The 24851-nt window shown below is 52.8% G+C and overlaps 1 protein-coding gene across 1 annotated transcript in view; it reads left to right on the forward strand.

The window, feature by feature from the left end:
* The window catches only part of LOC144950434 (inactive rhomboid protein 1-like), a 72727-nt gene extending 49112 nt beyond the window's left edge, over positions 1-23615 (forward strand). Inside the window, exons 7-19 of the mRNA XM_078880541.1 lie at positions 945-1084; positions 3689-3806; positions 4605-4771; positions 5445-5556; positions 6208-6282; positions 7045-7206; positions 7874-7971; positions 9615-9678; positions 15934-16028; positions 17325-17400; positions 17970-18070; positions 18700-18853; positions 19210-23615. Of these exons, the coding sequence (XP_078736667.1) occupies positions 945-1084; positions 3689-3806; positions 4605-4771; positions 5445-5556; positions 6208-6282; positions 7045-7206; positions 7874-7971; positions 9615-9678; positions 15934-16028; positions 17325-17400; positions 17970-18070; positions 18700-18853; positions 19210-19629 (1782 nt within the window). The 3' untranslated portion in view covers positions 19630-23615. The remainder of the gene's footprint in view (positions 1-944; positions 1085-3688; positions 3807-4604; positions 4772-5444; positions 5557-6207; positions 6283-7044; positions 7207-7873; positions 7972-9614; positions 9679-15933; positions 16029-17324; positions 17401-17969; positions 18071-18699; positions 18854-19209) is intronic.
* Positions 23616-24851: the final 1236 nt, after the last annotated feature.

Below are 24851 nucleotides of genomic sequence, written 5' to 3' on the forward strand. Positions count from 1 at the left end.
ACGCAAACCACGGTACCTGCTCATAGCCTGCTCATAGCCAACGCCGTTGACGATGATCTCAACCAGGCCTGGGCCTCCCCTAGCCTTAAACGAGTACCTGGTGCGGTGTGTACACGTAGACACTTGGGGAGACAAAGGCGGCCGGGCGTGGCGCTGGCCACCCACCCCCTCGTGTGTCGTGCCGGCCTTCATAGTGCGCTACTCGCTAATAACACTTGCAAACTCTTACCCCAACAGTCTGTTAAGGCTATACGGGGGATCTTTTGTTGGCGTGTGCGTGCGTGCGTGTGTGTGTGCGCGTGTGGTGTGGAATGCCATAGCGCTACGCACACCCGGCGACACGAGTTCCTGCTCACTGCTCACACCTTTTACGATTATCTGAACCGGTCCTGGGCCTCCCACAGGTCCACTCGGCCTCAAATGAGTACCTGGTGCGGTGTGGTAGTAAACATCGCCACCGGGGAGACAAAGGCGGCCGGGCGTGGTGCTGGCCACCCACCCCCTCGTGTGCTGTGCCGGCCTTCATAGTGCACTGCGCGCTAATGCCGCTTGCCCCAAACAGTCTGTTGAGGATATAAGGGGTAATCTTTGTGTGTTTTTTATGCGTGTGTGTGTGTGCGTGTTTTTTTGTGCGTGTGTGTGTGCGCGTGTGTGTGCGCGCGTGTGTGCGTGTGTTTGCGCGTGCGGTGCGCGTGTGTGCGTGTGTGTGTGCGCGTGTGTGCGCGTGTGTGCGTGTGTGTGTGCGCGTGTGTGTGTGTGCGTGTGTGCGTGTGTTTGCACGTGTGTGTGTGCGCGTGCGGTGCGCGTGTGTGCGTGTGTGTGTGCGTGTGCGCGCGTGTGTGTGTGTGTATGCGTGCGTGTGTGTATGTGTGTGTGCACGTGTGTGCGTGTGTGCGTGTGTGCGTGTGTGTGTGTGCGTGCGGTGCGATGCTGCCCGGCGCCAGTACGGCGCGTTTTACGAGGACGTCACCCTGCCGGACGAGGTGTTTGAGTCTCCGCCCGACTCGGCCGTTCCCCAGGGGGCTCCCGCCGGTGCCCTCCCCAGCGCAGACGCGGCCAAGCAGGCGGTCAAGCCGCCCGTCCTGTACGTTGAGCCCCACTGGACGTGCCCCTCTGCCCCCACGCGAAACACGGGGGGGGGGCGGGTGAGGGGGGGTGTCACAATAGCGAAGACCGCTGGCAGCGGTGAGAGGCCAGCGCTGCGCCGTTATTGTGATTTTGCAATGTTTTATAATAATAACACTGGCCAACACACTTTTTCTGGCATAAGGTATTCCAACGATTTTTAAGGTAATTTTAGGGTGCTGATTCCAAATCTGGCATCAGTTTTTTGAGATATCAAATATTGCATTTTCAATAAAAACTGCAGAAGAAAAATATTAAATAAATGTGGATATCTACATAAAATGATATTATAAACACACTATCCTAAAAATACAGCACCATATTTTAACACTAAAGCAGTCACTGACTCGCAACAACTTGCAATCATAAGTGACAGAGTTAATTTTGGGTAAAATCAATGAAAATGGGGTATGCCGATAGCATAAAAATGAGATGTGATAGAGCAAATCTGAGATCAGATTTGGAATCAGCACCTTGAAATTAGTCTAGAACAGCTGCAAAAGTCCAGGCCAGAAAAAAATGTTTTTTTTTTTGTTGACCAGTGTAATTCATAATAAACGTTTTTTGGGGTTAGATTGCGTTATTTATAAATGTGTCGTAACCCTCCACACGGCCAAACAGTGAAAAAAAAAAGTGTCACGTTGACAAAAGACAAAATAGTTCACTACTTTAGCCCACCGGTGTGTTGAAGAGTGAAACCACAAAATTGACAATGTTTAAGTAGCACGACGTTTCGCTGGTAATTCCATCCAGCATCATCGGGCAATTTGCCAGAAGAGTGAGGCCCCCTTCCAACTTGCGCTAAACAACGTTTATTATGAATAATATTGGCCGCGAAAGCCTACGTGTTAAACTTATAATAATAATTTCGTTTTAAAGCTTTCGTGACTGCAGGGATTCATCTTCTTGGTTCTTTCGGTAAAGTCACGTAGAAGGGAAGTAATAAAATAATAAAAATTAGACATAATAAAACAATTCTCACGACGTTTCGGCCACAGGACGGCTGCTTGTTTTATTATGTTTTATTTGTATTATTTTATTACTTCCCTTCTACGTGACTTTACCGAAAGAACCAAGAAGAATAATTTCGTATCGCGTCATTCATGCAAATTGCATCTCACAACGCTGCACACCAATTAGCCAGCCCCTTACACATGCAATTAAGGTCGTGCAAGCGACTTCTGGAATCCGGTCTTTATTTGCCTTTCGTTCACAACACTCCTTCGCGCTGCTGACAGACAGCGTGAGAACGAACGGAGGGTGGTGAGGCCACGCTGGAGCGGGGTCCAGGCTGCCACGTGGTCCAGGCTGCCCACGTGGTCCAGGCTGCCACGTGGTCCAGGCTGCCACGTGGTCCAGGCTGCCACGTGGTCCAGGCTGCCACGTGGTCCAGGCTGCCACGTGGTCCAGGCTGCCACGTGGTCCAGGCTGCCACGTGGTCCAGGCTGCCACGTGGTCCAGGCTGCCACGTGGTCCAGGCTGCCCACGTGGTCCAGGCTGCCACGTGGTCCAGGCTGCCACGTGGTCCAGGCTGCCACGTGGTCCAGGCTGCCACGTGGTCCAGGCTGCCACGTGGTCCAGGCTGCCACGTGGTCCAGGCTGCCACGTGGTCCAGGCTGCCACGTGGCCACGCGTGTCTCTCTCTCTCTATCCCTCTCACGCTGTCTGTCGGCAGCGTTAAGGAGTAAGATGGGAGTGTTGTAAAAGATGATACAAAAAATTCACCCCTAAAAACTAAGTTTTTCACTATAAATCCTTTATATGCGTGGCGTCGGTTTTATTTTATTATTCATTTCTGTTTTTGTTGAGTAAGAGTTTCATTTTTATCACATTGGTATTTTAAATGAAATATTACATTTTTTTTTTCCTAAAAAGTGGAAAATTTTGGAAAAAAATTTTCACGAAAATAAATTGTCACGCACAACGAGTCTGTGTGCAAAATGTCAGCTCGATTGGATCACGGGAAGTGGGTTAAAAAACGACCGAAAGATTTGCACGGTCCTAAGCGCGCAAGCAAGCAAGCAAGTGAACTTAATATAAAGGATTTAAAAACAAAATCCCACTGCTTAGCAGGCCTTTGTGAATCCACTGCTGGATGAAGGCCTTCCCCACGTGGTCTCGCCGCCGTCGTCGTCACCATCACGACGACGGTTGCTTGACCCGTGCTTCACCGCGCTGGTCAGATTTCGCGTGCCGGGACCAGGACCGGTTTCAGATTTCGCGTGCCACCGACGATTACACCGGGGCCGCTGTTATACGATGACATCGGGACATCCGGCAAAATCTTTCGTGGCGTTGTGGGTCGTGAACCGAGCTTAATTGTGTCGATTCAGCTCGGTCGATCAAGGCAGTCGCTCAAAGTTGATCGGGCAGCCGTCTTGATTCATCGGCACGGCACAGGTGGTTTTCCACTGGCTACTTGCCGAGTCGAGCCGGAGCCAAAACATGACACTCTGCTCTCAACGCATTTATCCATCATCCTTTGTGTGCTTTCTTACGTTTGCTGTGTCCCTTGCCTGTACACCCCCCCCTCGCCCATCCCTTGATTCCCCATCGGCCGTAGGCCCATGGCTGTGGGCTGGCGCAAGGAAACTCCGGGCGGAAAAGGTTTTACAAAACTTGGCGTCGGCGACCCTTCTCACCGCTTGCAGCAAGATGTTGTACCGGGCCTCGCTTTCCAGGTGCGGTCGGGGTTGGTTGGTTCGGTTTGGTTGGGGAGATTGGGTTGATCAGGGTGGTTGGTGTGGTTGGTGCGGTCTGGGCGGTTGGTGCGGTCTGGGTGGTTGGGTTGGGTTTGGGAGGTTGGGTCAATCAGGGTGGTTGAAGTGGTTGAAGTGGTTGAAGTGGTTGGGGTGGTTGAAGTGGTTGGGGTGGTTGAGGTGGTTGGGTTGGGGAGGTTGGGGCGGTGGGGGCGGTGGGGGCGGTGGGGGCGGTGGGGGCGGTGGGGGCGGTTGGGGCGGTGGGGGCGGTGGGGACGGTGGGGGCGGTGGGGGCGGTGGGGGCGGTCGGGGCGGTCGGGGCGGTGGGGGCGGTTGGGGCGGTGGGGGCGGTGGGGGCGGTGGGGGCGGTGGGGGCGGTGGGGGCGGTGGGGGCGGTGGGGGCGGTGGGGGCGGTGGGGGCGGTGGGGGCGGTGGGGGCGGTGGGGGCGGTTGGTGTGGTGGGGGCGGTGGGGGCGGGTGGGTGATGGCGGGTGGGGGCGGTGGGGGCGGTGGGGGCGGTGGATGCGGTTGGGGCGGTTGGGTTGATTGGGGCAGCCGGTGTCGTTCGGATTGTTGGTGCCATTGGGTCAATTGGGGCGGTTGGGGATGTTGGGCCGGTTAGCGCATGACCGAGAAACAGTGTGGATTGGTGGTGGCGGGGAGATGGAGCTTGACCTCTGGATTGCAAGTCCGTCTTGCTCACCTCTACACCGCAGCAGCGGCAGCAGCAGCAGCATCGGCATCCCTCGCATCACTTCCCGACGTTCCACCTCCGCGCAGGCGAAACGCGGCCACAAGCTGGACCCGAAGCTGCGCCGCCTGGTGCAGCGCAGCGCCAAGCGCAAGTACGGCCTGGGCGTCGTGGGCAAGTGGCTCAACCGCAAGTACCGCACCCGGCGACTGGACAGCTACGTGCAGCGCCAGATCGACGACATGGTGGACCACCGGTGGGTGGGTGGTGGTGCCCGCCCGCGCGGCGGCGGCGTTCGCGTTTCGTTGACGAAATCGGCGACACTTATCCGTCGACTGGGAGACGACGAATTATCGGCAGGCGCGTGACGGTGACGGTGACGTGAAGCTACGTGAAGTGACGTGACGTGTAGTGGTTCTTTCGGTAAAGTCACGTAGAAGGGAAATAATAAAATAACAAGATAATAAAAATGTAAAACAATAAAAACTCTCACGATGTTTCGACTGCAACACAAGCAATCATCATCAGGTGTGACATCCACAGTGACGTGTAGTGGCGGTGACGTGTAGTATATTCTTGGTTCTTTCGGTAAAGTCACGTAGAAGGGAAATAATAAAGTAATAAAATAATAAAAATATAAAACAATAAAAATTCTCACGATGTTTCGACTGCAACACAAGCAATCATCATCAGCTGTGAAATCCACGGTGACGTGTAGTGGCAGTGACCGTGACGTGTAGTGACGAACGGAGACGCGGGCGCTTGGATGATCGAGCGATGCGATCGGAAACCCGACTTCGATTCCCACTCGCGGCCTCCCACCCCCTCGTGCGCCCGTGCCAAACCTTCACAGCTGCTCGCTAACGCAAAGTCTGGCTGGGCTAGACAGGGTGGGTGGGGGTGACCTTTGTCCGCGTGTGTCCCGGCAGGCCGTACTTCACCTACTGGCTGACGTCCGTGCACGTGCTCATCACGCTGCTCTCCGTGTGCATCTACGGCATCGCCCCCATCGGCTTCGCGCAGCACGAACAGCAGGAGAGCGTGAGTGCCGCGGCCGGGGGCAGGGCGGCGCGCTAACTGCTCCACTCCTGCACCACGCACGCGCACGAACCACGCCAACAAAACACAACGATTCCCCCGTGTCGCCTTGACAGGCTGTTGGGCTAAGCGTTGTTAGCGTGGAGCGTACCGTGAAAGCCGGAACGACACGCGAGGGGGTGGGTGGGTGGCCGGCACCACGCCCAGCCGCCTTTGTCTCCAACGGTGGCGATGTTTACACACCGCACCAGGTACTCGTTTGAGGCTGAGTTGACTTGAAGGAGGCCCAGGACCGGTTCAGATAATCGTCACTGGTGTTGGCCGTGAGCGGGAATCGAACCCGGGTCGCCGGGTTCATAGCGCAGCGCGCTAACCGCTGCACCACCGCTCCCCACTATCCACGCACATATACACAGACGCACATACAAAGACACACACTCACACATATCAACAACAACAACAACAACCGCCACTCGTCACTGAGTGGCGAATGCTTAAGGGTGGGTGGGGTGGGGCGGGAATACAAAAAATCTGTTGGCAGTGCGGGGCCCTTCCCCCATCCCTCATCTCGCGGCTCAGGCACCGGCTCTGGCTCAAGCCGACTCGTCTGATTGTGCCGCCGCTGTGTGCCGCTGCCCGCTGTGTGCCGCGCAGGTGCTGAGGAACAAGGGCGTGTACGAGATCGTGAAGTACGTGCAGCAGGAGAACTTCTGGATCGGCCCCAGCTCGGTACGGGGCGCGCCGCGGCCGTCGGCTCGTTGAACGCCGCGATCTGCGCGTGACTCGCCGAGAGGCGTCGCGTCGGGGAGAGATGCGCGTCCCGGCACCCACACGCGCTGCCGCCTTGCGGACACGCTTGTGTGCGGCCCACGTTGTGTGTGTGTGTGCGTACAGCATGCATGTTGAGCTTCTTTCGCGACGTACGTAGCCAATCGGAGAGGTACAGGAGGTCTCGATTGAAAGCTTCTTTCGTGACTGCAGGGATTCATCTTCTTGGTTCTTTCGGTAAAGTCACGTAGAAGGGAAGTAATGAAATAATAAAAATAAAACATCATAAAATACAATTCCCTTCCTTAGGCCCCTCCCCTCTCCGTACCCGGCAGTAGGTCTCCACCAATCAAAGAGCTGTTTGTATTATATATTTATTTATGCACGACAGACAGACAAATAATCCCTGGTGGGCAGTGTGGCACATTGTTCCTACCTGTATTATTGCTTCGTTAACCCATCACTGCCCGACGTACAGCCAATTATAGCGGGGTTTGCCACGTAAACTAAAACCGTGCCAGCTACTTAACTGCAGGTGGTGTGTGTGGCGTGCTGGAGAGAGCAAACCCAACAACGTTCACAATTCGAAACGGCCGCGACGTTTCGCTGGCGATTACAGCAACCAGCTGTCACCGGGCACTTTTGCCAGAATTGCCCATCCCGCTCCCGGTGTGCGTACCACCCTCACCCCCCCCACGCGTGCGTTTCCCGTCGCGTGCCCAGGACGATCTCATCCACCTGGGCGCCAAGTTCTCCCCGTGCATGCGCAAGGACGCGCAGGTGAGCGCGCGCATCGCCCAGGAGCGCAGCCGCGAGAACGTCACCGGCTGCTGCGTCCGCAACGACGGCTCGGGCTGCGTTCAGATGGTGCGCGAAGACTGTTCGGTGAGGACCGCAACAACAACAACAACAACACAACAGGGATAAGACGTGTGGTGTTGAAGCTTGTGGGGGAAAGCGCTTTTTGGCGCGCAGGAACGAAGGGCTGAAAGTTTAATCCCTCACTCCCTTCCCCGACACACACCCCACCCACATCCGAGGCTCAGGTTCCTCTACGCCATGGTAATAATATTAGTGTACTGGTGTCAGTTGAACACGGAGTAGTTGTGGGCTTTCACCACCGACATTATGCATGACCACGCCTGTCGCACGCGGCTTGCGTTGCGGTTCCGTCAAGCCCATGTCATCCTCCCGACCATCGACATCTTGAGCAGCAAGTTTCATTTAAATTGTGCGTGGCGTGTGTGCGTGGTGTGTGTGTGTGTGTATGTTGAACCTCTTTCGCGCGCCGTACGTATCTAATTGGAGGTGCGGGGGAAGGACAACAAATTATGGTGTGCGCGTGCGTGGCGTCAGTGTGGTGTGGTGTGTGTAGTGTGTGTAGTGTGTAGTGTGTATGGGGTGTGGTGTATGTGGTGCGTGTGTGCGTTGCCCATGGCATGTGGTGTACGCGTGGCGCGCTATACGCGGTGTGTATGTGGTGCGCTATACGCGGTGTGTATGTGGCGCGCTATACGCGGTGTGTATGTGGTGCGTGGCTGTGATTCGACAGGAGACGCTTTCCACGTGGATCAAGTGGCCCAGGTACAACCCTCCGGTGCTGCAGGGCAGCCCCCGCAAGTCCGGCGCCGTGTGTGGACAGCAACCAGAGTACGGCACGCGACAGTGCACGCTCACTCAGTCACCCCACACACACACACACGCTCACTCAGTCACCCCACACACACACACACGCTCACTCAGTCACCCCACACACACACACACGCTCACTCAGTCACCCCACACACGCACGCACACACACACACACACCGCTACCCAGTCACCCCACACACCCACACACACACGCTCTCCCCACACACACACACACGCTCACCCACGCACACACACCGCTACCCAGTCACCCCACACACACACGCACACACACACACACTCACCCACGCACACACACTGCTACCCAGTCACCCCAAACACACACACACTCACCCCACACACACACACCCCACACACACACACACACACTCACCCCACACACACACACATACACACACACACACACGCTCACCCCACACACACACACACGCTCACCCCACACACACACACACGCTCACCCCACACACACACACACACACGCTCACCCCACACACACACACACGCTCACCCCACACACACACACACGCTCACCCCACACACACGCTCACCACACACACACACACACCCCACACACACACACTCACCCCACACACAACAACAACAACAACAACCGCCATTCGCCACTAAGTGGCGGTGACGTCACCACGACGCTTGTGCCAGGCCATGTGCACCCTGAGGCCACGTGAAGTGTCGAACGCCCGCTGGCAGGAGGTCACGGGGCAGACCCAGGTGCCACGGGTCGACTGACCGAGATGACCGAGATGAATGGCTGATGCACCACCTGTGGCCCCTACTGTGCCAACTTGCTGTGCTTTAACCACCCGGCGCTCCGCTCGTTGTTGTGAGCGTCGCTCCTCCGCCCTCCGTTGTTGTTGGAGGGCGACTGCCTCCAACTGCCCAGTAGCGTCCTTCACGAGCCTCCTCCACTGAGGCCGATCTTGACACCCCACACACACATACACACACACACGCTCACCCCACACACACACGCTGACCCACGGCTCACTCACGCCCACTTGCAGCTCACCCACGCACACCTCAGAGTCTCTGTGTCTCCGTGTGTCTATCTCAGTGGCTCTGTCTCTCCGTGTGTCTATCTCAGAGTCTCTGTCTCCCTGTCTGTGGATCTCAGTGTCTCTGTGTCTCCGTGTGTCTATCTCAGTGTCTCTGTGTCTCCGTGTGTCTATCTCAGAGTCTCTGTCTCTCCGTGTGTCTATCTCAGAGTCTCTGTCTCTCCGTGTGTCTATCTCAGTGTCTCTGTCTCTCCGTGTGTCTATCTCAGTGTCTCTGTCACTCCGTGTGTCTATCTCAGAGTCTCTGTCTCTCCGTGTGTCTATCTCAGTGTCTCTGTCTCTCCGTGTGTCTATCTCAGTGTCTCTGTCACTCCGTGTGTCTATCTCAGAGTCTCTGTCTCTCCATGTGTCTATCTCAGTGTCTCTGTGTCTCCGTGTGTCTATCTCAGTGGCTCTGTCTCCCTGTCTGTGGATCTCAGTGTCTCTGTCTCTCCGTGTGTCTATCTCGGTGGCTCTGTCTCCCTGTCTGTGGATCTCAGTGTCTCTGTGTCTCCGTGTGTCTATCTCAGTGGCTCTTGTCTATTGATCTTGGTGTCTCTAACTCTGTCTGTCTGTCCATGTGCTTTGCAGACTGTGTGAGGAACCCGCCTCGACTGCACCACACGAATGGCCTGATGACATCACCAAGTGGCCTGTAAGTGGAAACCCGCCAACACACGTGTGTGTACACACACACACACGTGTACACACACACACACACGTGTGTACACACACACAAACACGTGTGTACACACACACACACGTGTACACACACACACACACGTGTACACACACACACATACACGTGTACACACACACACACACGTGTACACACACACACGTGTACACACACACACGTGTACACACACACACACACACGTGTGTACACACACACACACGTGTACACACACACACACGTGTACACACACACACACGTGTACACACACACACACGTGTACACACACACACACGTGTACACACCGACACATACACACACACGTGTGTACACACACACACGTGTACACACACACACGTGTACACACACACACACGTGTACACACACACACACGTGTACACACCGACACATACACACACACGTGTACACACACACGTGTGTACACACACACACACGTGTACACACACGTGTACACACACACACACGTGTGTACACACACACACACGTGTACACACACACACACACGTGTACACACACACACGTGTACACACACACACGTGTACACACACACACACGTGTACACACACATACACGTGTACACACCGACACATACACACACACGTGTGTACACACACACGTGTACACACACACACACACACATGTGTACACACACACGTGTACACACACACACACGTGTGTACACACACACGTGTACACACACACACACGTGCGCACACACACACATGTGTACACACACACACGTGTACACACACACACACGCGTGTGTACACACATACACACGCGCGCACCGACACACACACACACGTGCGTACACACACTTGACAAAGATCCTCCTGGTAGCCTTAACAGACTGTAGGGGCAAGTGCTGTTAGCGCGCGGCACCTATGAAGGCCGGCACGGCACACGAGGGGGTGGGTGGCCAGCACCACGCCCGACCGCCTTTGATCTCCCGAGTGGAAATGTTTACGCGCCGCACCCGGTACTCAGTTGAGCCCCGGGACCAGTTCAGATAATCGTCACTGGTGTTTGTGGATGTGGCCAGGAATCGAACTCAGGTGGCAGGGTTCGTAGCGCAGCGTTGCTAACCGCTGCACCACCGCTCCCCTTGTACATTCAGTTCAGTTTATTTATTTAGGTATAGCCCTGTGAGCCACGCGGCTCTTGAATCGGGTGCAACCGCAACAAGCAAAAACATGAACGAGACAACATCTTAAAGTGACTACGAGCAAACAGAAAAATCCTAGAACAAAACAGCAAAGTCTTCGAGAAAAAGCAGCGTTCATCAACGCTGTGTGCAAAAATCCCAGTGGGATGCAAGTCAAACAATAACAACCATTAGACAATTTAGATTAAAATTATCAGTCTAACTCTGTACGACAACAAACAAATATGGCTAAACCGAAACGTTATCGAAATCACCAAAATAAAGCTATAAAAACAATGTAGCGGTGATCATAGGAACTGCGATTCAAATTTAACAATAAACTATATATACATAAACACGAACGACCAAACTTTGCAGCCATAGCTGGCAGCATGACTCGCTCCATAACAGCAGCAGTATCAGTAGGAGTTTCAACATTTTTCAACGCACCTTTCAATGCACACACACACACGTACGTGCGTTAATGTAAATGTGTCGTTAAACCCGCAACCACTAGACACAGCCAATTAGTAAACTTTGTCATGTAAACAGAACGTGCCAATTCGTTACTAGTACAGCACACCGGTTGCGTGTTGGAGAGTAAAACCACTACGTTTGCAATTGGAGTACCGTGCCGTTTCACCAGTAATTACAACAACAACAAGAACCAACGTCATCAGGCGACAGCCACAGATTCTACCAGGTTTAGTTTCTTTTTTCACACTTTTGTTATGTAGGCTAGGCGTAGTCACAAACCGTACCTCTCCATAACAAAGGCTCAGCCTTTTGTTATGCAGTCTATTCTTAGTCTTAAGCCTCACCTTACCATATTAATAAAAAGTGTGCCGTACTTGGCCCTTCCCCCCTCAACCATTATATATACGGAGTGGTAGCTCTTGTAATCTCTCATTTACTTGATACAGCTGTCGTGGCTGTGACGGTTCCACCTGAAGACGGAAGCTTGTGTTGCCTCCGAAACGTCGTGATTTTTATTTTATTTTACTTTTATGAATTAAATTTTTTTTTACCTACGTGACTTTACCGAAAAAAACCTGAGAATATGACAGCCACAGAGTTGTGGAGAAATCTTTGACAGCGTTGCGTAGACGCATGTTCGCGCACAAGTTCACGTACAAAGATGTATGAATGAATTTCGATTTAAAGCTTCTTTCGTGACTGCGGGGATTCATCTTCTTGGTTCTTTCGGTAAAGTCACGTAGAATGGAAATAATAAAATAATAAAAATAAAACATAATAAAATAATTTTAAAGCTTTCGTGACTGCAGGGATTCATCTTCTTGGTTCTTTCGGTAAAGTCACGTAGAATGGAAACAATAAAAATAATAAAAATAAAACATAATAAAATTATTCTCACGACGTTTCGGCCACAACGCAAGCAGCCGTCATCAGGTGAAGACCAGGTCTTGCTGGTCACCCCATTCTACGTGACTTTACCGAAAGAACCAAGAAGATGTATGAATGAATGAACTTGCATAGATATCGCGCGACCAACACACTCCACTCACTCACACGCTGCAGAACAAGTAGAGATAGAACTCACAAACTCCACTCACTCACACGCTGCAGAACAAGTGGAGAGAGAACTCACAAACTCCACTCACTCACACGCTGCAGAACAAGTGGAGAGAGAACTCACAAACTCCACTCACTCACACGCTGCAGAACAAGTGGAGAGAGAACTCACAAACTCCACTCACTCACACGCTGCAGAACAAGTGGAGAGAGAACTCACAAACTCCACTCACTCACACGCTGCAGAACAAGTGGAGAGAGAACTCACAAACTCCACTCACTCACACGCTGCAGAACAAGTGGAGAGAGAACTCACAAACTCCACTCACACACACGCTGCAGAACAAGTGGAGAGAGAACTCACAAACTCCACTCACTCACACGCTGCAGAACAAGTGGAGAGAGAACTCACAAACTCCACTCACTCACACCCTGCAGAACAAGTGGAGAGAGAACTCACAAACTCCACTCACACACACCCTGCAGAACAAGTGGAGAGAGAACTCACAAACTCCACTCACTCACACGCTGCAGAACAAGTGGAGAGAGAACTCACAAACTCCACTCACTCGCACCCTGCAGAACAAGTGGAGAGAGAACTCACAAACTCCACTCACTCACACGCTGCAGAACAAGTGGAGAGAGAACTCACAAACTCCACTCACTCACACGCTGCAGAACAAGTGGAGAGAGAACTCACAAACTCCACTCACTCACACGCTGCAGAACAAGTGGAGAGAGAACTCACAAACTCCACTCACTCACACGCTGCAGAGCAAGTAGAGAGAGAACTCACAAACTCCACTCACTCACACCCTGCAGAACAAGTGGAGAGAGAACTCACAAACTCCACTCACTCACACCCTGCAGAACAAGTAGAGAGAGAACTCACAAACTCCACTCACTCACACCCTGCAGAACAAGTGGAGAGAGAACTCCCAAACTCCACTCACTCACACCCTGCAGAACAAGTGGAGAGAGAACTCACAAACTCCACTCACTCGCACCCTGCAGAACAAGTGGAGAGAGAACTCACAAACTCCACTCACTCACACGCTGCAGAACAAGTGGAGAGAGAACTCACAAACTCCACTCACTCACACCCTGCAGAACAAGTGGAGAGAGAACTCACAAACTCCACTCACTCGCACCCTGCAGAACAAGTGGAGAGAGAACTCACAAACTCCACTCACTCGCACCCTGCAGAACAAGTGGAGAGAGAACTCACAAACTCCACTCACTCACACGCTGCAGAACAAGTGGAGAGAGAACTCCCAAACTCCACTCACTCACACCCTGCAGAACAAGTGGAGAGAGAACTCACAAACTCCACTCACTCGCACCCTGCAGAACAAGTGGAGAGAGAACTCACAAACTCCACTCACTCACACCCTGCAGAACAAGTGGAGAGAGAACTCACAAACTCCACTCACTCACACCCTGCAGAACAAGTGGAGAGAGAACTCACAAACTCCACTCACTCGCACCCTGCAGAACAAGTGGAGAGAGAACTCACAAACTCCACTCACTCGCACGCTGCAGAACAAGTGGAGAGAGAACTCACAAACTCCACTCACTCACACCCTGCAGAACAAGTGGAGAGAGAACTCACAAACTCCACTCACTCACACGCTGCGGAACAAGTGGAGAGAGAACTCACAAACTCCACTCACTCACACGCTGCAGAACAAGTGGAGAGAGAACTCACAAACTCCACTCACTCACACGCTGCAGAACAAGTGGAGATAGAACTCACAAACTCCACTCACTCACACGCTGCAGAACAAGTGGAGAGAGAACTCACAAACTCCACTCACTCACACGCTGCAGAACAAGTGGAGATAGAACTCACAAACTCCACTCACTCACACGCTGCAGAACAAGTGGAGAGAGATCTCACAAACTCCACTCACTCACACGCTGCAGAACAAGTGGAGAGAGATCTCACAAACTCCACTCACTCACACGCTGCAGAACAAGTGGAGAGAGAACTCACAAACTCCACTCACTCACACCCTGCAGAACAAGTGGAGAGAGAACTCACAAACTCCACTCACTCACACCCTGCAGAACAAGTGGAGAGAGAACTCACAAACTCCACTCACTCACACGCTGCAGAACAAGTGGAGAGAGAACTCACAAACTCCACTCACTCACACCCTGCAGAACAAGTGGAGAGAGAACTCACAAACTCCACTCACTCACACCCTGCAGAACAAGTGGAGAGAGAACTCACAAACTCCACTCACTCACACCCTGCAGAACAAGTGGAGAGAGAACTCACAAACTCCACTCACTCACACCCTGCAGAACAAGTGGAGAGAGAACTCACAAACTCCACTCACTCACACGCTGCAGAACAAGTGGAGAGAGAACTCACAAACTCCACTCACTCACACCCTGCAGAACAAGTGGAGAGAGATCTCACAAACTCCACTCACTCACACCCTGCAGAACAAGTGGAGAGAGATCTCACAAACTCCACTCACTCACACGCTGCAGAACAAGTGGAGAGAGAACTCACAAACTCCACTCACTCACACGCTGCAGAACAAGTGGAGAGAGAACTCACAAACTCCACTCACTCACACCCTGCAGAACAAGTGGAGAGAGAACTCACAAACTCCACTCACTCGCACCCTGCAGAACAAGTGGAGAGAGAACTCACAAACTCCACTCACTCACACCCTGCAGAACAAGCGGAGAGAGAACTCACAAACTCCACTCACTCACACCCTGCAGAACAAGCGGAGAGAGAACTCACAAACTCCACTCACTCGCACCCTGCAGAACAAGTGGAGAGAGAACTCACAAACTCCACTCACTCACACGCTGCAGAACACGTAGAGAGAGAACTCACAAACTCCACTCACTCACACCCTGCAGAACAAGTGGAGAGAGAACTCACAAACTCCACTCACACGCTGCAGAACACGTAGAGAGAGAACTCACAAACTCCACTCACTCACACCCTGCAGAACAAGTGGAGAGAGAACTCACAAACTCCACTCACTCACACCCTGCAGAACAAGTGGAGAGAGAACTCACAAACTCCACTCACTCGCACCCTGCAGAACAAGTGGAGAGAGAACTCACAAACTCCACTCACTCACACGCTGCAGAACAAGTGGAGAGAGAACTCACAAACTCCACTCACTCACACGCTGCAGAACAAGTGGAGAGAGAACTCACAAACTCCACTCACTCGCACCCTGCAGAACAAGTGGAGAGAGAACTCACAAACTCCACTCACTCACACGCTGCAGAACAAGTGGAGAGAGAACTCACAAACTCCACTCACTCACACGCTGCAGAACAAGTGGAGAGAGAACTCACAAACTCCACTCACTCACACCCTGCAGAACATTGGGATAGAACACACAAACTCCACGCACACGCACCCTGCAGACACATGGCCAAGCGAGTACAAACTCTAAACACAGAGTCGCGCGCGTCACCGACTGCAGTCGTTGCCGCGCCCTGCCGCGAATATTTCCCCCCCCCCCCCAATTTCCCGTCTCCCCTCCGCATTGCAGATCTGCACTAAGAAGTCTGGCGCAAACCGGACAAGCGTCACGCACATGGACTGCACGGTGACCGGCCACCCGTGCTGCATCGGAACCAAGGGCAGGCGAGTGAATTGGCCAGTCGGTCGCGATGTCGGTGCGACCGCAGGGAGCTAACATACGCGCTCGCTAAGTCTGTGTGGCTTACGGGAGGAGGGGCGGGGGGCGGGTTGGCTTTGTGTCTGTGTGTGTTTGGGGGGGGGAGCGGTGGCCGGATTGAGGGGGCTAAACGGGCGCGGCACGGGCTAGAGAAGAGATGGAGTGATGTGGTACAGGAGGACGTGGAGCTGAGTGGACTTGCCGATGACTGGTACCAGCGGTGTCAAGATCGGCCTCTGTGGAGGAGGCTCGTGAAGGACGCTACTGGGCACTTGGAGGCAGTCGCCCTCCAACAACAACGGAGGGCGGAGGAGCGACGCTCACAACAACGAGCAGAGCGCCGGGTGGCTAAAGCACAGCAAGTTGGCACAGTGGCAAAGGTGGTGCATCAGCCAGTCATCTCGGTCATCTCAGTCAGTCGACCCGTGGCACCTGGGTCTGCCCCGTGACCTCCTGCCAGCGGGCGTTCGACACTTCACGTGGCCTCAAGGTGCACGTGGCCTGGCACAAGCGTCGTGGTGACGTCAGCGCCACTTAGTAGCGAATGGCGGTTGTTGTTGTTGCGGTGGTGGTGTAGCGGTTAGCGCTGCGAACCCGGCGACCCCCGAGCTCGGTTCCCGCTCACGGCCAACATCGGCGGCGAATATCCGAACTGGTCCTGGGCGTCCCCTAGGTCGACTCGGCCTCAAATGAGCACCTGGCGCGGTGGTGTGTGAACATCTCCACTCGGGAGACAAAGTGCGGCCGGGCGTGATGCTGACCACCCCCCCCCCACCGCCTTGTGTGCAGTGCCGGCCCTCATAGGTTCTGCAACTCGCTAACAGCATCTTCTTGGTTCTTTCGGTAAAGTCACGTAGAAGGGAAGTAATAAATAATAAAAACAAAACATAATAAAATATGTTTTATTTTTATTATTTTATTACTTCCCTTCTACGTGACTTTACCGAAAGAACCAAGAAGATGAATCCCTGCAGTCACGAAAGCTTTAAATCGAAAGACACATTTATATTTACGCGATCTAACCCCAACAGACCTGTAAGTATGTATGTTGACCGCACGTAACCACACGCTAATCGGAGGTGCGGTGAAAGAATAACAGACGAAACACAAAAATAAGTGTTAAAGAAATGAATTATCAGTATAACCAAGAAGATGAATCCCTGCAGTCACGAAAGTTTTAAATCGCTAACAGCACTTTGCCCCAAACAGTCTGTCAATGCTACCACGGGGGAAATCATCTTTTGTCCTCTGTCTTCCCGCAGCTGTGAGATCACGTCGCGCGAGTACTGCGTTTTCATGCATGGACATTTCCACGAATCGGCGACGCTCTGCTCCCAGGCAAGTTTCATCGTCCCGGCCCTTCCGTCGCCTGGGCAGGGATGGGGGGTGGGGGGGGTGGTGGCCCCCAGTGGCCCCCCAGTGGCCCCCCAAAGTGGCCACTGTCCCCCCACGCAGCCCCCACGTGCGGTGGTTGTTTGCCGTGCGCGTAATCCCATCTTCTTGGTTCTTTCGGTAAAGTCACGTAGAAGGGAAGTAATAAAATAATAAAAATAAAACATAATAAAATAATTCTCACGACGTTTCGGCCACAACGCAAGCAGCTGTCTCCCGGACAGACCTGGTTTTCACCTGAGGACGGCTGCTTGCGTTGTGGCCGAAACGTCGTGAGAATTATTTTATTATGTTTTATTTTTATTATTTTATTATTTCCCTTCTACGTGACTTTACCGAAAGAGACCAAGAAGATGAATCCCTGCAGTCACGAAAGCTTTGAATGCGTAATCCCAATCGAGTAATTTTACGGATGCATTTATTCACATTACGATTCGTGTTTGCGAATGGGAGAGCCGAAACCAGCACGTTAAGATGCTGTCGTTCGTGTTGTGTGTTTGTGTGGCTTCTTGCAGGTGCACTGCATGGATGACGTGTGTGGACTCCTGCCCTTCCTCAACCCCGAGGTCCCAGACCAGTTCTACAGACTCTGGCTGTCCCTCTTCCTGCACGCCGGGTACACTTCTTTGAACCACAATGCCACTCGTCAAGCAGCATGAACCATCAACCATGCCAACGCCGGTCATCCTCGCAGTGGCGGCTTCTGGCAGGCCATCGAACAAAGACGGTTACCGCATCGTGCCCCTTCTGCGGCCGTCTGGAATGCTCTTCTGATAGAAGACACTGGGAGCTATGCAATTTTAAATCTGTGTCCCCCGCGTGTCCCCCGTGTCCCACCCCGCGTGACACCCCGTGTCCCACCCCGCGTGACACCCCGTGTCCCACCCCGCGTGTCCCACCCCGTGTCCCACCCCACGTGACACCCCGTGTCCCACCCCGCGTGTCCCACCCCGTGTCCCACCCCGCGTGACACCCCGTGTCCCACCCCGCGTGTCCCACCCCGTGTCCCACCCCGCGTGACACCCCGTGTCCCACCCCGCGTGACACCCCGTGTCCCATCCCGCGTGACACCCCGTGTCCCACCCCGCGTGTCCCCCGTGTCCCACCCCGCGTGACACCCCGTGTCCCACCCCGCGTGTCCCCCGTGTCCCACCCCGCTTGACACCCCGTGTCCCACCCCGCGTGACACCCCGTGTCCCACCCCGCGTGTCCCACCCCGCGTGTCCCACCCCGCGTGTCCCCCAGGGTGCTGCACTGTTTGGTGTCGGCGGTCTTCCAGATGACGGTGATGCGTGACTTGGAGAAGCTGGGCGGCTGGGCGCGCATCGCCATTATCTACCTGCTCAGCGGCATCACCGGCAACCTCGCCTCGGCCGTCTTCGTGCCGTACCGAGCCGAGGTTCGGCGCGCTTCCCTCCCCTTGACGCTTCTCGCTTGGGGGGGCTGGTGGGGGGTGGTGGGGGGTTGGTGGGGGGCTGGTGGGGGTTAGGATGACAGTCGGGAAAGATGGTGATGCGGGTGTATGAATGCATGTGCGTTGAACACTTCCCGCCTCCATCCCAGCTTAAATAGACGCTCCAAGCATGGGGTGTGTCATTCAGACATTATGACTGCAGGTATTGCGGTCTATGCAAACATGACTCCTTGTAAAAAGGTGTCAGTTTTGTTGCCAGATAGAAGGGTAAAAAACCAATTATCGAATCAAAACCCGTTTGCGACCTCTGCCGTGCGCCCGCCGTTCTCTGCCCGCCGCAGGTGGGCCCAGCCGGCGCCCAGTTTGGCCTGCTGGCGTGCCTCTTCGTGGAGCTGCTGCAGAGCTGGCAGCTGCTGGCGAGCCCCGGCTGGGCGCTGACGAAACTGCTCGCCATCCTCGTCATCCTGCTGGCGTTCGGCCTGCTGCCGTGGATCGACAATTTCGCGCAGATGTCCGGCTTCGTGGCGGGCCTGCTGCTGTCCTTCACCTTCCTGCCGTACATCGCGTTCGGGCGCGCCGACCGTTACCGCAAGCGCGTGCAGATCATCGGCTCGGCGCTCGCTTTCGCCGGCCTCTTCGCAGGCCTGATCCTCGCCTTCTACATCTACCCCATAAACTGCACCTGGTGCGAATACCTCACCTGCATCCCCTTCACCGACGAGTTCTGCGAGAAGTACGAGCTGGAGGGGCACATCCACTAGGCCGGGCCGGCCGGCAACGCCCGCGGCCGTCGCGAACCTCTCACGTTTTCGCCGGAGCGCGATGGGGCGTCACGATGTCGTGCAAGGAGGGGCGCCGGTTTCTTCCCGTCACGGAGGCAGACGCGTGCTGCGTTTGTCGTCGCCGCCGCTATCGGAGTGGAGCCGCAACTCAAACTACGAAACTGTCTTTTATTTTAGCAGCTAGGGCGCACCGAGATATGTAGCCCCTTTTTTTTTCAGAAGGTACCCCGGCCACGAACTATAGGCTAAGGAAGTGTTTTGTTGTTGTTGTTGTTTTCGCGTGGACATTTATAGCGGCCGAATACTCTGCAACGCGTTTGTATGTTCGTTCTAAATGTGGAAGGGAAAAGCGGAGGAGCCTCAGGAAATCCACGCGACCACGTGGAGAGAGAGAGAGAGAGAACATGCAAACTCCAAACATACAGCAGGTGTCGGGGTCGAAGCCACGACCTGCTGCATACCAGGCGAGGTAGTTAACATCTAAACAGAATTGACAATGGTGGCGCTCGCGATTCTGCGCGTCTACCATGAGATCAGTCACCGATTTCCCTCCGGAGGATCCGCCAAATCCATTATCCTCGCTGCAATCGGCGGCGCCACATTTTTTTTTTTCTCGTTTCAAAAGTTTGAAACGAACAAAATAACTCGCAAACAATCCACAGATGCCGTGCGCCAAATTCCAGCAAGTCTTAAGGGAGCAGCAAAGACTCAACTGTGCTCTCCCTCCCCAAGGTGTCACCTGCTGCCCCCCCCCCCTCCCCATGTGAATTTCAACTTTCAAGGGCCTCTTCCATGCAGGACATTCATTGCAGGGCATCCATTGGCGTCAAGGTGATGCCGAGTGTGGTCGCGCCGGCGGCTGTAGACGTCGGAGGTAGGGGGCGCGCACTGGATTTTGTTGAAATAATTTACCGTACCGGGCAGTGGGTGTCAGATGCTGTCGAAATTCACTCCAGCCCGATGAACTTTTGTGGTCGGGGGGGGGGGGCGGTGAGCACGTGGCCGCGGGCGTGGCTGTCGAATCGCTGTAATTTTTTGCCACGTGGAGCGATCCGTGACCGTGTGCTGTCTTGCGTGTAATTACGTCGCATGCTTCGTTGTGAAAATCGCGTGGCAGTTTAAAAAAAAAAAGGGGCCCTCCTTTAACGTGGCGCGGATTTAGTTTGAACGAAATCAGTGGGTACTTATTCACTGCCAGCAGTTGTTTCTTATTATTTTTCGGTCATATATTTTTTCATTTTCGTTATTTTCGTCAAACCCCGCCGCACTACGAGATGGCGTTAAAGTCACCGAAGCATCGACGACGACGACTTTGGGAGCCGGCAAAACGAGTGCCACCGGCGCGTGTGACCCGACCGTGACAAGACCAGACTTAGGAGCCTGAATGATAAAGACGCAGCCTTTAGATAACACTGGTCAACACACTTTTTCTGGCATAAGGTATTCCAACGGTCTTAAGGTAATTTGGGGTACTGATTCCAAATCTGGCATCAGTTTTTGTCTATCACATCAGGTTTTTGAGATGTCAAATATTGCATTTGCAATAAAAACTGCAGAAGAAAAATCTTAAATGAATGTGGATATCTACATAAAATGATATTATAAACACACTATCCTAAAAATACAGCACCATATTTTAACACTAAAGCAGTCACTGACTCGCAACAACTTGCAATCATAAGTGACAGAGTTAATTTCGGGTAAAATCAATGAAAACGGGGTATGCCGATAGCATAAAAATGAGATGTGATAGAGCAAATCTGAGATCAGATTTGGAATCAGCACCCTGAAATTAGTCTAAAACAGCTGCAAAAGTCCAGGCCAGAATTTTTTTTAGTTTTTTGTTGACCAGTGTTATTTGATGTTGCCAGAGGCCGCCACAGTGAGCCGATGAAGACCCAAACAAGGCGATTAACTTTGTATTTTAAACAATTTACAGAGCTCACCACGCTGGCGATATGTTTTATCTCCCTCGCATGGTATACAGGAGGTGTCGTGGGTTCCATCCTGAGCCTTGGGCCTGTGCATTTGGAGTTTGCGTGTTCTCCGTGTGGGAACTCCAGCTTTTCTCTCCACGTTTAGAAACATTGCATTTCGTTTAGTTGGCTGCTATAAATGTTCCCCACGTGATAAGCCGCTTCGTCGGGATCGCTTGTGGCCAGGTCGCTTCCAAAGAAAAACAGCTCTCAGCTCGGTGGACCTCAGCTGGTAAAATAAAACAAGATTTGCTGGGCTGGCCGTGATGTTGGAGGGAGCGGGCCAAGCCCTTACACCATCTTGGTGACAAAGATTGGACTGCGTTTATGACCGATGATGAAATCCACACTAAAGGATTAACATTTCCGCAGCTTAGAAAAATAACGATTAGGAGCAGTTATTGCCCTTTGAGTCAATCATAGAGCGCGCAGGGCGATCGCGAAAGAAGCCACTGCCGCCAGTTTGGCAACGATTCTTTGCCGTTGTGTAATCCCGATTGATTAATGTGCGGGTCGTTCTCTTTGTTGACAATTTGGCAAGAATTGGACCGTGACTACACGCGGGGCCTTTGACTACCCGTTGTGACATCCACCGCATTGCGAACAACGCACAGGACTTCATGGCGGATGCACGCGCCGCAGTATTCACCAGGGCGGCCTGCCGGATTCGAAACCACGAAACCTCCACACAGCAGTCGTTGAACGAATGTTGTGGTCGATTAGACCTGATAAACAACAAAATGCTGATTAAAATGGACACTGGGCCCTCTGCAAGTCCAAGCTGATCGATGAGAGGGGTCCTCTTTTGAGACTAATTAACTTTTGCTGTTAATTTCGATTTAAAGCTTTCGTGACTGCAGCAGGGATTCATCTTCTTGGTTCTTTCGGTAAAGTCACGTAGAAGGGAAGTAATAAAATAATAAAAATAAAACATATAATTCTCACGACGTTTCGGCCACAGACCAGGTTTTCACCTGAGGACGGCTGCTTGCGTTGCGGCCGAAACGTCGTGAGAATTGTTTTTATTTTTATTATTTTATTACTTCCCTTCTACGTGACTTTACCGAAAGAACCAAGAAGATTTTGCTGTTGATATTTGGTCCCACGATTTGCATTATATTCGCTCGAACCTGTGCAAGTGCGTGCGCGTTTTCCCTTGGTCCGAGTACAAGGGTGTAAGATAGTACAATGTTCTTGTTACCCTAGCAATATGGCAGGATATGACAATCAACTATTTAAACGTCCACTTTATACTGAAAAGATTTTCGCGCGAAAAGAGAAAGTCCGACGGGTTAGAAAAAAGTTCTTTATTCTGTTGCCAAACCAGGTACTTGGTGAGCGTTGTGATGCAATCAATACTTTGAGTAGCTGCGTTTGCCGGTAAGATGAGTTGTAAACACACACAGGACAAAGAACTGAGATGATGGGGTTATCCCTCCACTTACTGTATTATTCACGCACTGTATCCGGGCTTACACCCAGAATTCCCGCACGGCTAGGCAGCGCACCTCAAGAAAGTTCATCATCAACGTCTGCCCCCTCAGGGACCGTGCCATTACGGTCGCGTGCGGCGTTCCGCTACTTAGAAAAAGTGTTCAAGAATAGGTGACCCGCGTTGTGGTGTGGACACGCGTTAAGCGAGGACTTGCTGTACTATTATATTTCATGAGCCGCGCTACTGCAGTTCAACAACAACCCAGGATGCTGCCTTTCGTTTCGTTCTACGGTGCCGGTTTTCACCGCTGCTTTCCAATGTTTTTTTCCCCTCCTCCCCCTCCGTGCGTTGCGCGACGTTTCTAACTCCACCGGCCGAGAGCTTCAGGAGATTGCGGCGCTGTGCTAGGTCTTTTCACAAACGTCCGTGGCCTTTTCACCGCGGTCTTATTACTGCCGTTGAAGGCTTTGTGGCCTTGGGTTGGCGGCAGCCTTTGGGTTCTGTCGTCGTGATTCTCAGGTCTGGCATGGTCCTCGACAATACATTTCTGCACCGGGCAAAAACCCGCGTCCACTGTGTGACTCTGTCTCGCTATTGCTGTGCCTTCCACAAAGGCGCACACCACAGACGCTGGTCCGCCAGCGGACCTGCAAAATATGAACGAGACAAATTTCGATTGAAAGCTTCTTTCGTGACTGCAGGGATTCATCGTCTTGGTTCTTTCGGTAAAGTCACGTAGAAGGGAAATAATAAAATAAAACATAATTAAAGAATTCTCACGACGTAGAATGGAAATAATAAAAATAAAACATAAAATAATTCTCACGACGTTTCGGCCACAAGGCAAGCGGCCGTCCTCAGGTGGAGAACAGGTCTGTCGAGAAGACAGCGTCTGAATTACACACCCCAGGCTTGGAGCGTCTATTTAAGCTGGGAGGGAGGAGGAAGAGCGCCTTATTTCCATTCTACGTGACTTTACCGAAAGAACCAAGAAGATGAATCCCTGCAGTCACAAAAGCTTTCAATCGAAATTCTCACGACGTTTCGGCTGCTTGCGTTGTGGCCGAAACGTCGTGAGAATTATTTTATTATGTTTTATTTTTATTATTTACATTCTACGTCGTGAGAATTATTTAATTATGTTTTATTTTTATTCTTTTATTATTTCCCTTCTACGTGACTTTACCGAAAGAACCAAGAAGAGATGAACGAGACATTCTGCTTGCGACGATCGTATCGACTTAAAATTGATATGCCACTCGCTTAAATGCCTTGGCAACTCGAAGCGCCTTACCGTCACATCTCATATCGAGTCTTCAAAGGGACACCCTCTCCAACCCCCCCCCCCCCACGTGGCAGCTGTCCCTGTGTGGCACAAGGTGGAACACAGCACTTGGCCTGCAAGTAGGGCCATTGCTCTGCCAGTTGGGGGCAATTGCAGCGTGTCAACCCCCCCACCCCGAGTTGAGTAACTGCAATTCATTAAGACTTCTAACCAGAGGATCCTGAAGCGTCGGCACTTTTGGCCGCTTTGATTATTATTGCACCCAGGAAAGATACCTCGAGTGCCTGGAGAAAGCCCCAAAAACTCCCCCCCCCCACCACCACCGCGATCGCTGCCTTTGCTGTGATGCTGTTCTCAGCGTGCGCTCCGCTGCAAGGATAGTGCCGGAGAAGATGCTTGCGGTCCACTGCCGTTACGTCACCGCACACATTGACACTGCCACGCGTGCTGGGTGGGGTGGGGTGGTGGCGGGGGTGACCCCATCTCCAGTGGCGCAGCACGCTGA

The sequence above is a fragment of the Lampetra fluviatilis genome, chromosome 58, assembly GCF_964198595.1.
Source record: "Lampetra fluviatilis chromosome 58, kcLamFluv1.1, whole genome shotgun sequence".
In the NCBI taxonomy this organism is placed as follows: domain Eukaryota; kingdom Metazoa; phylum Chordata; class Hyperoartia; order Petromyzontiformes; family Petromyzontidae; genus Lampetra; species Lampetra fluviatilis.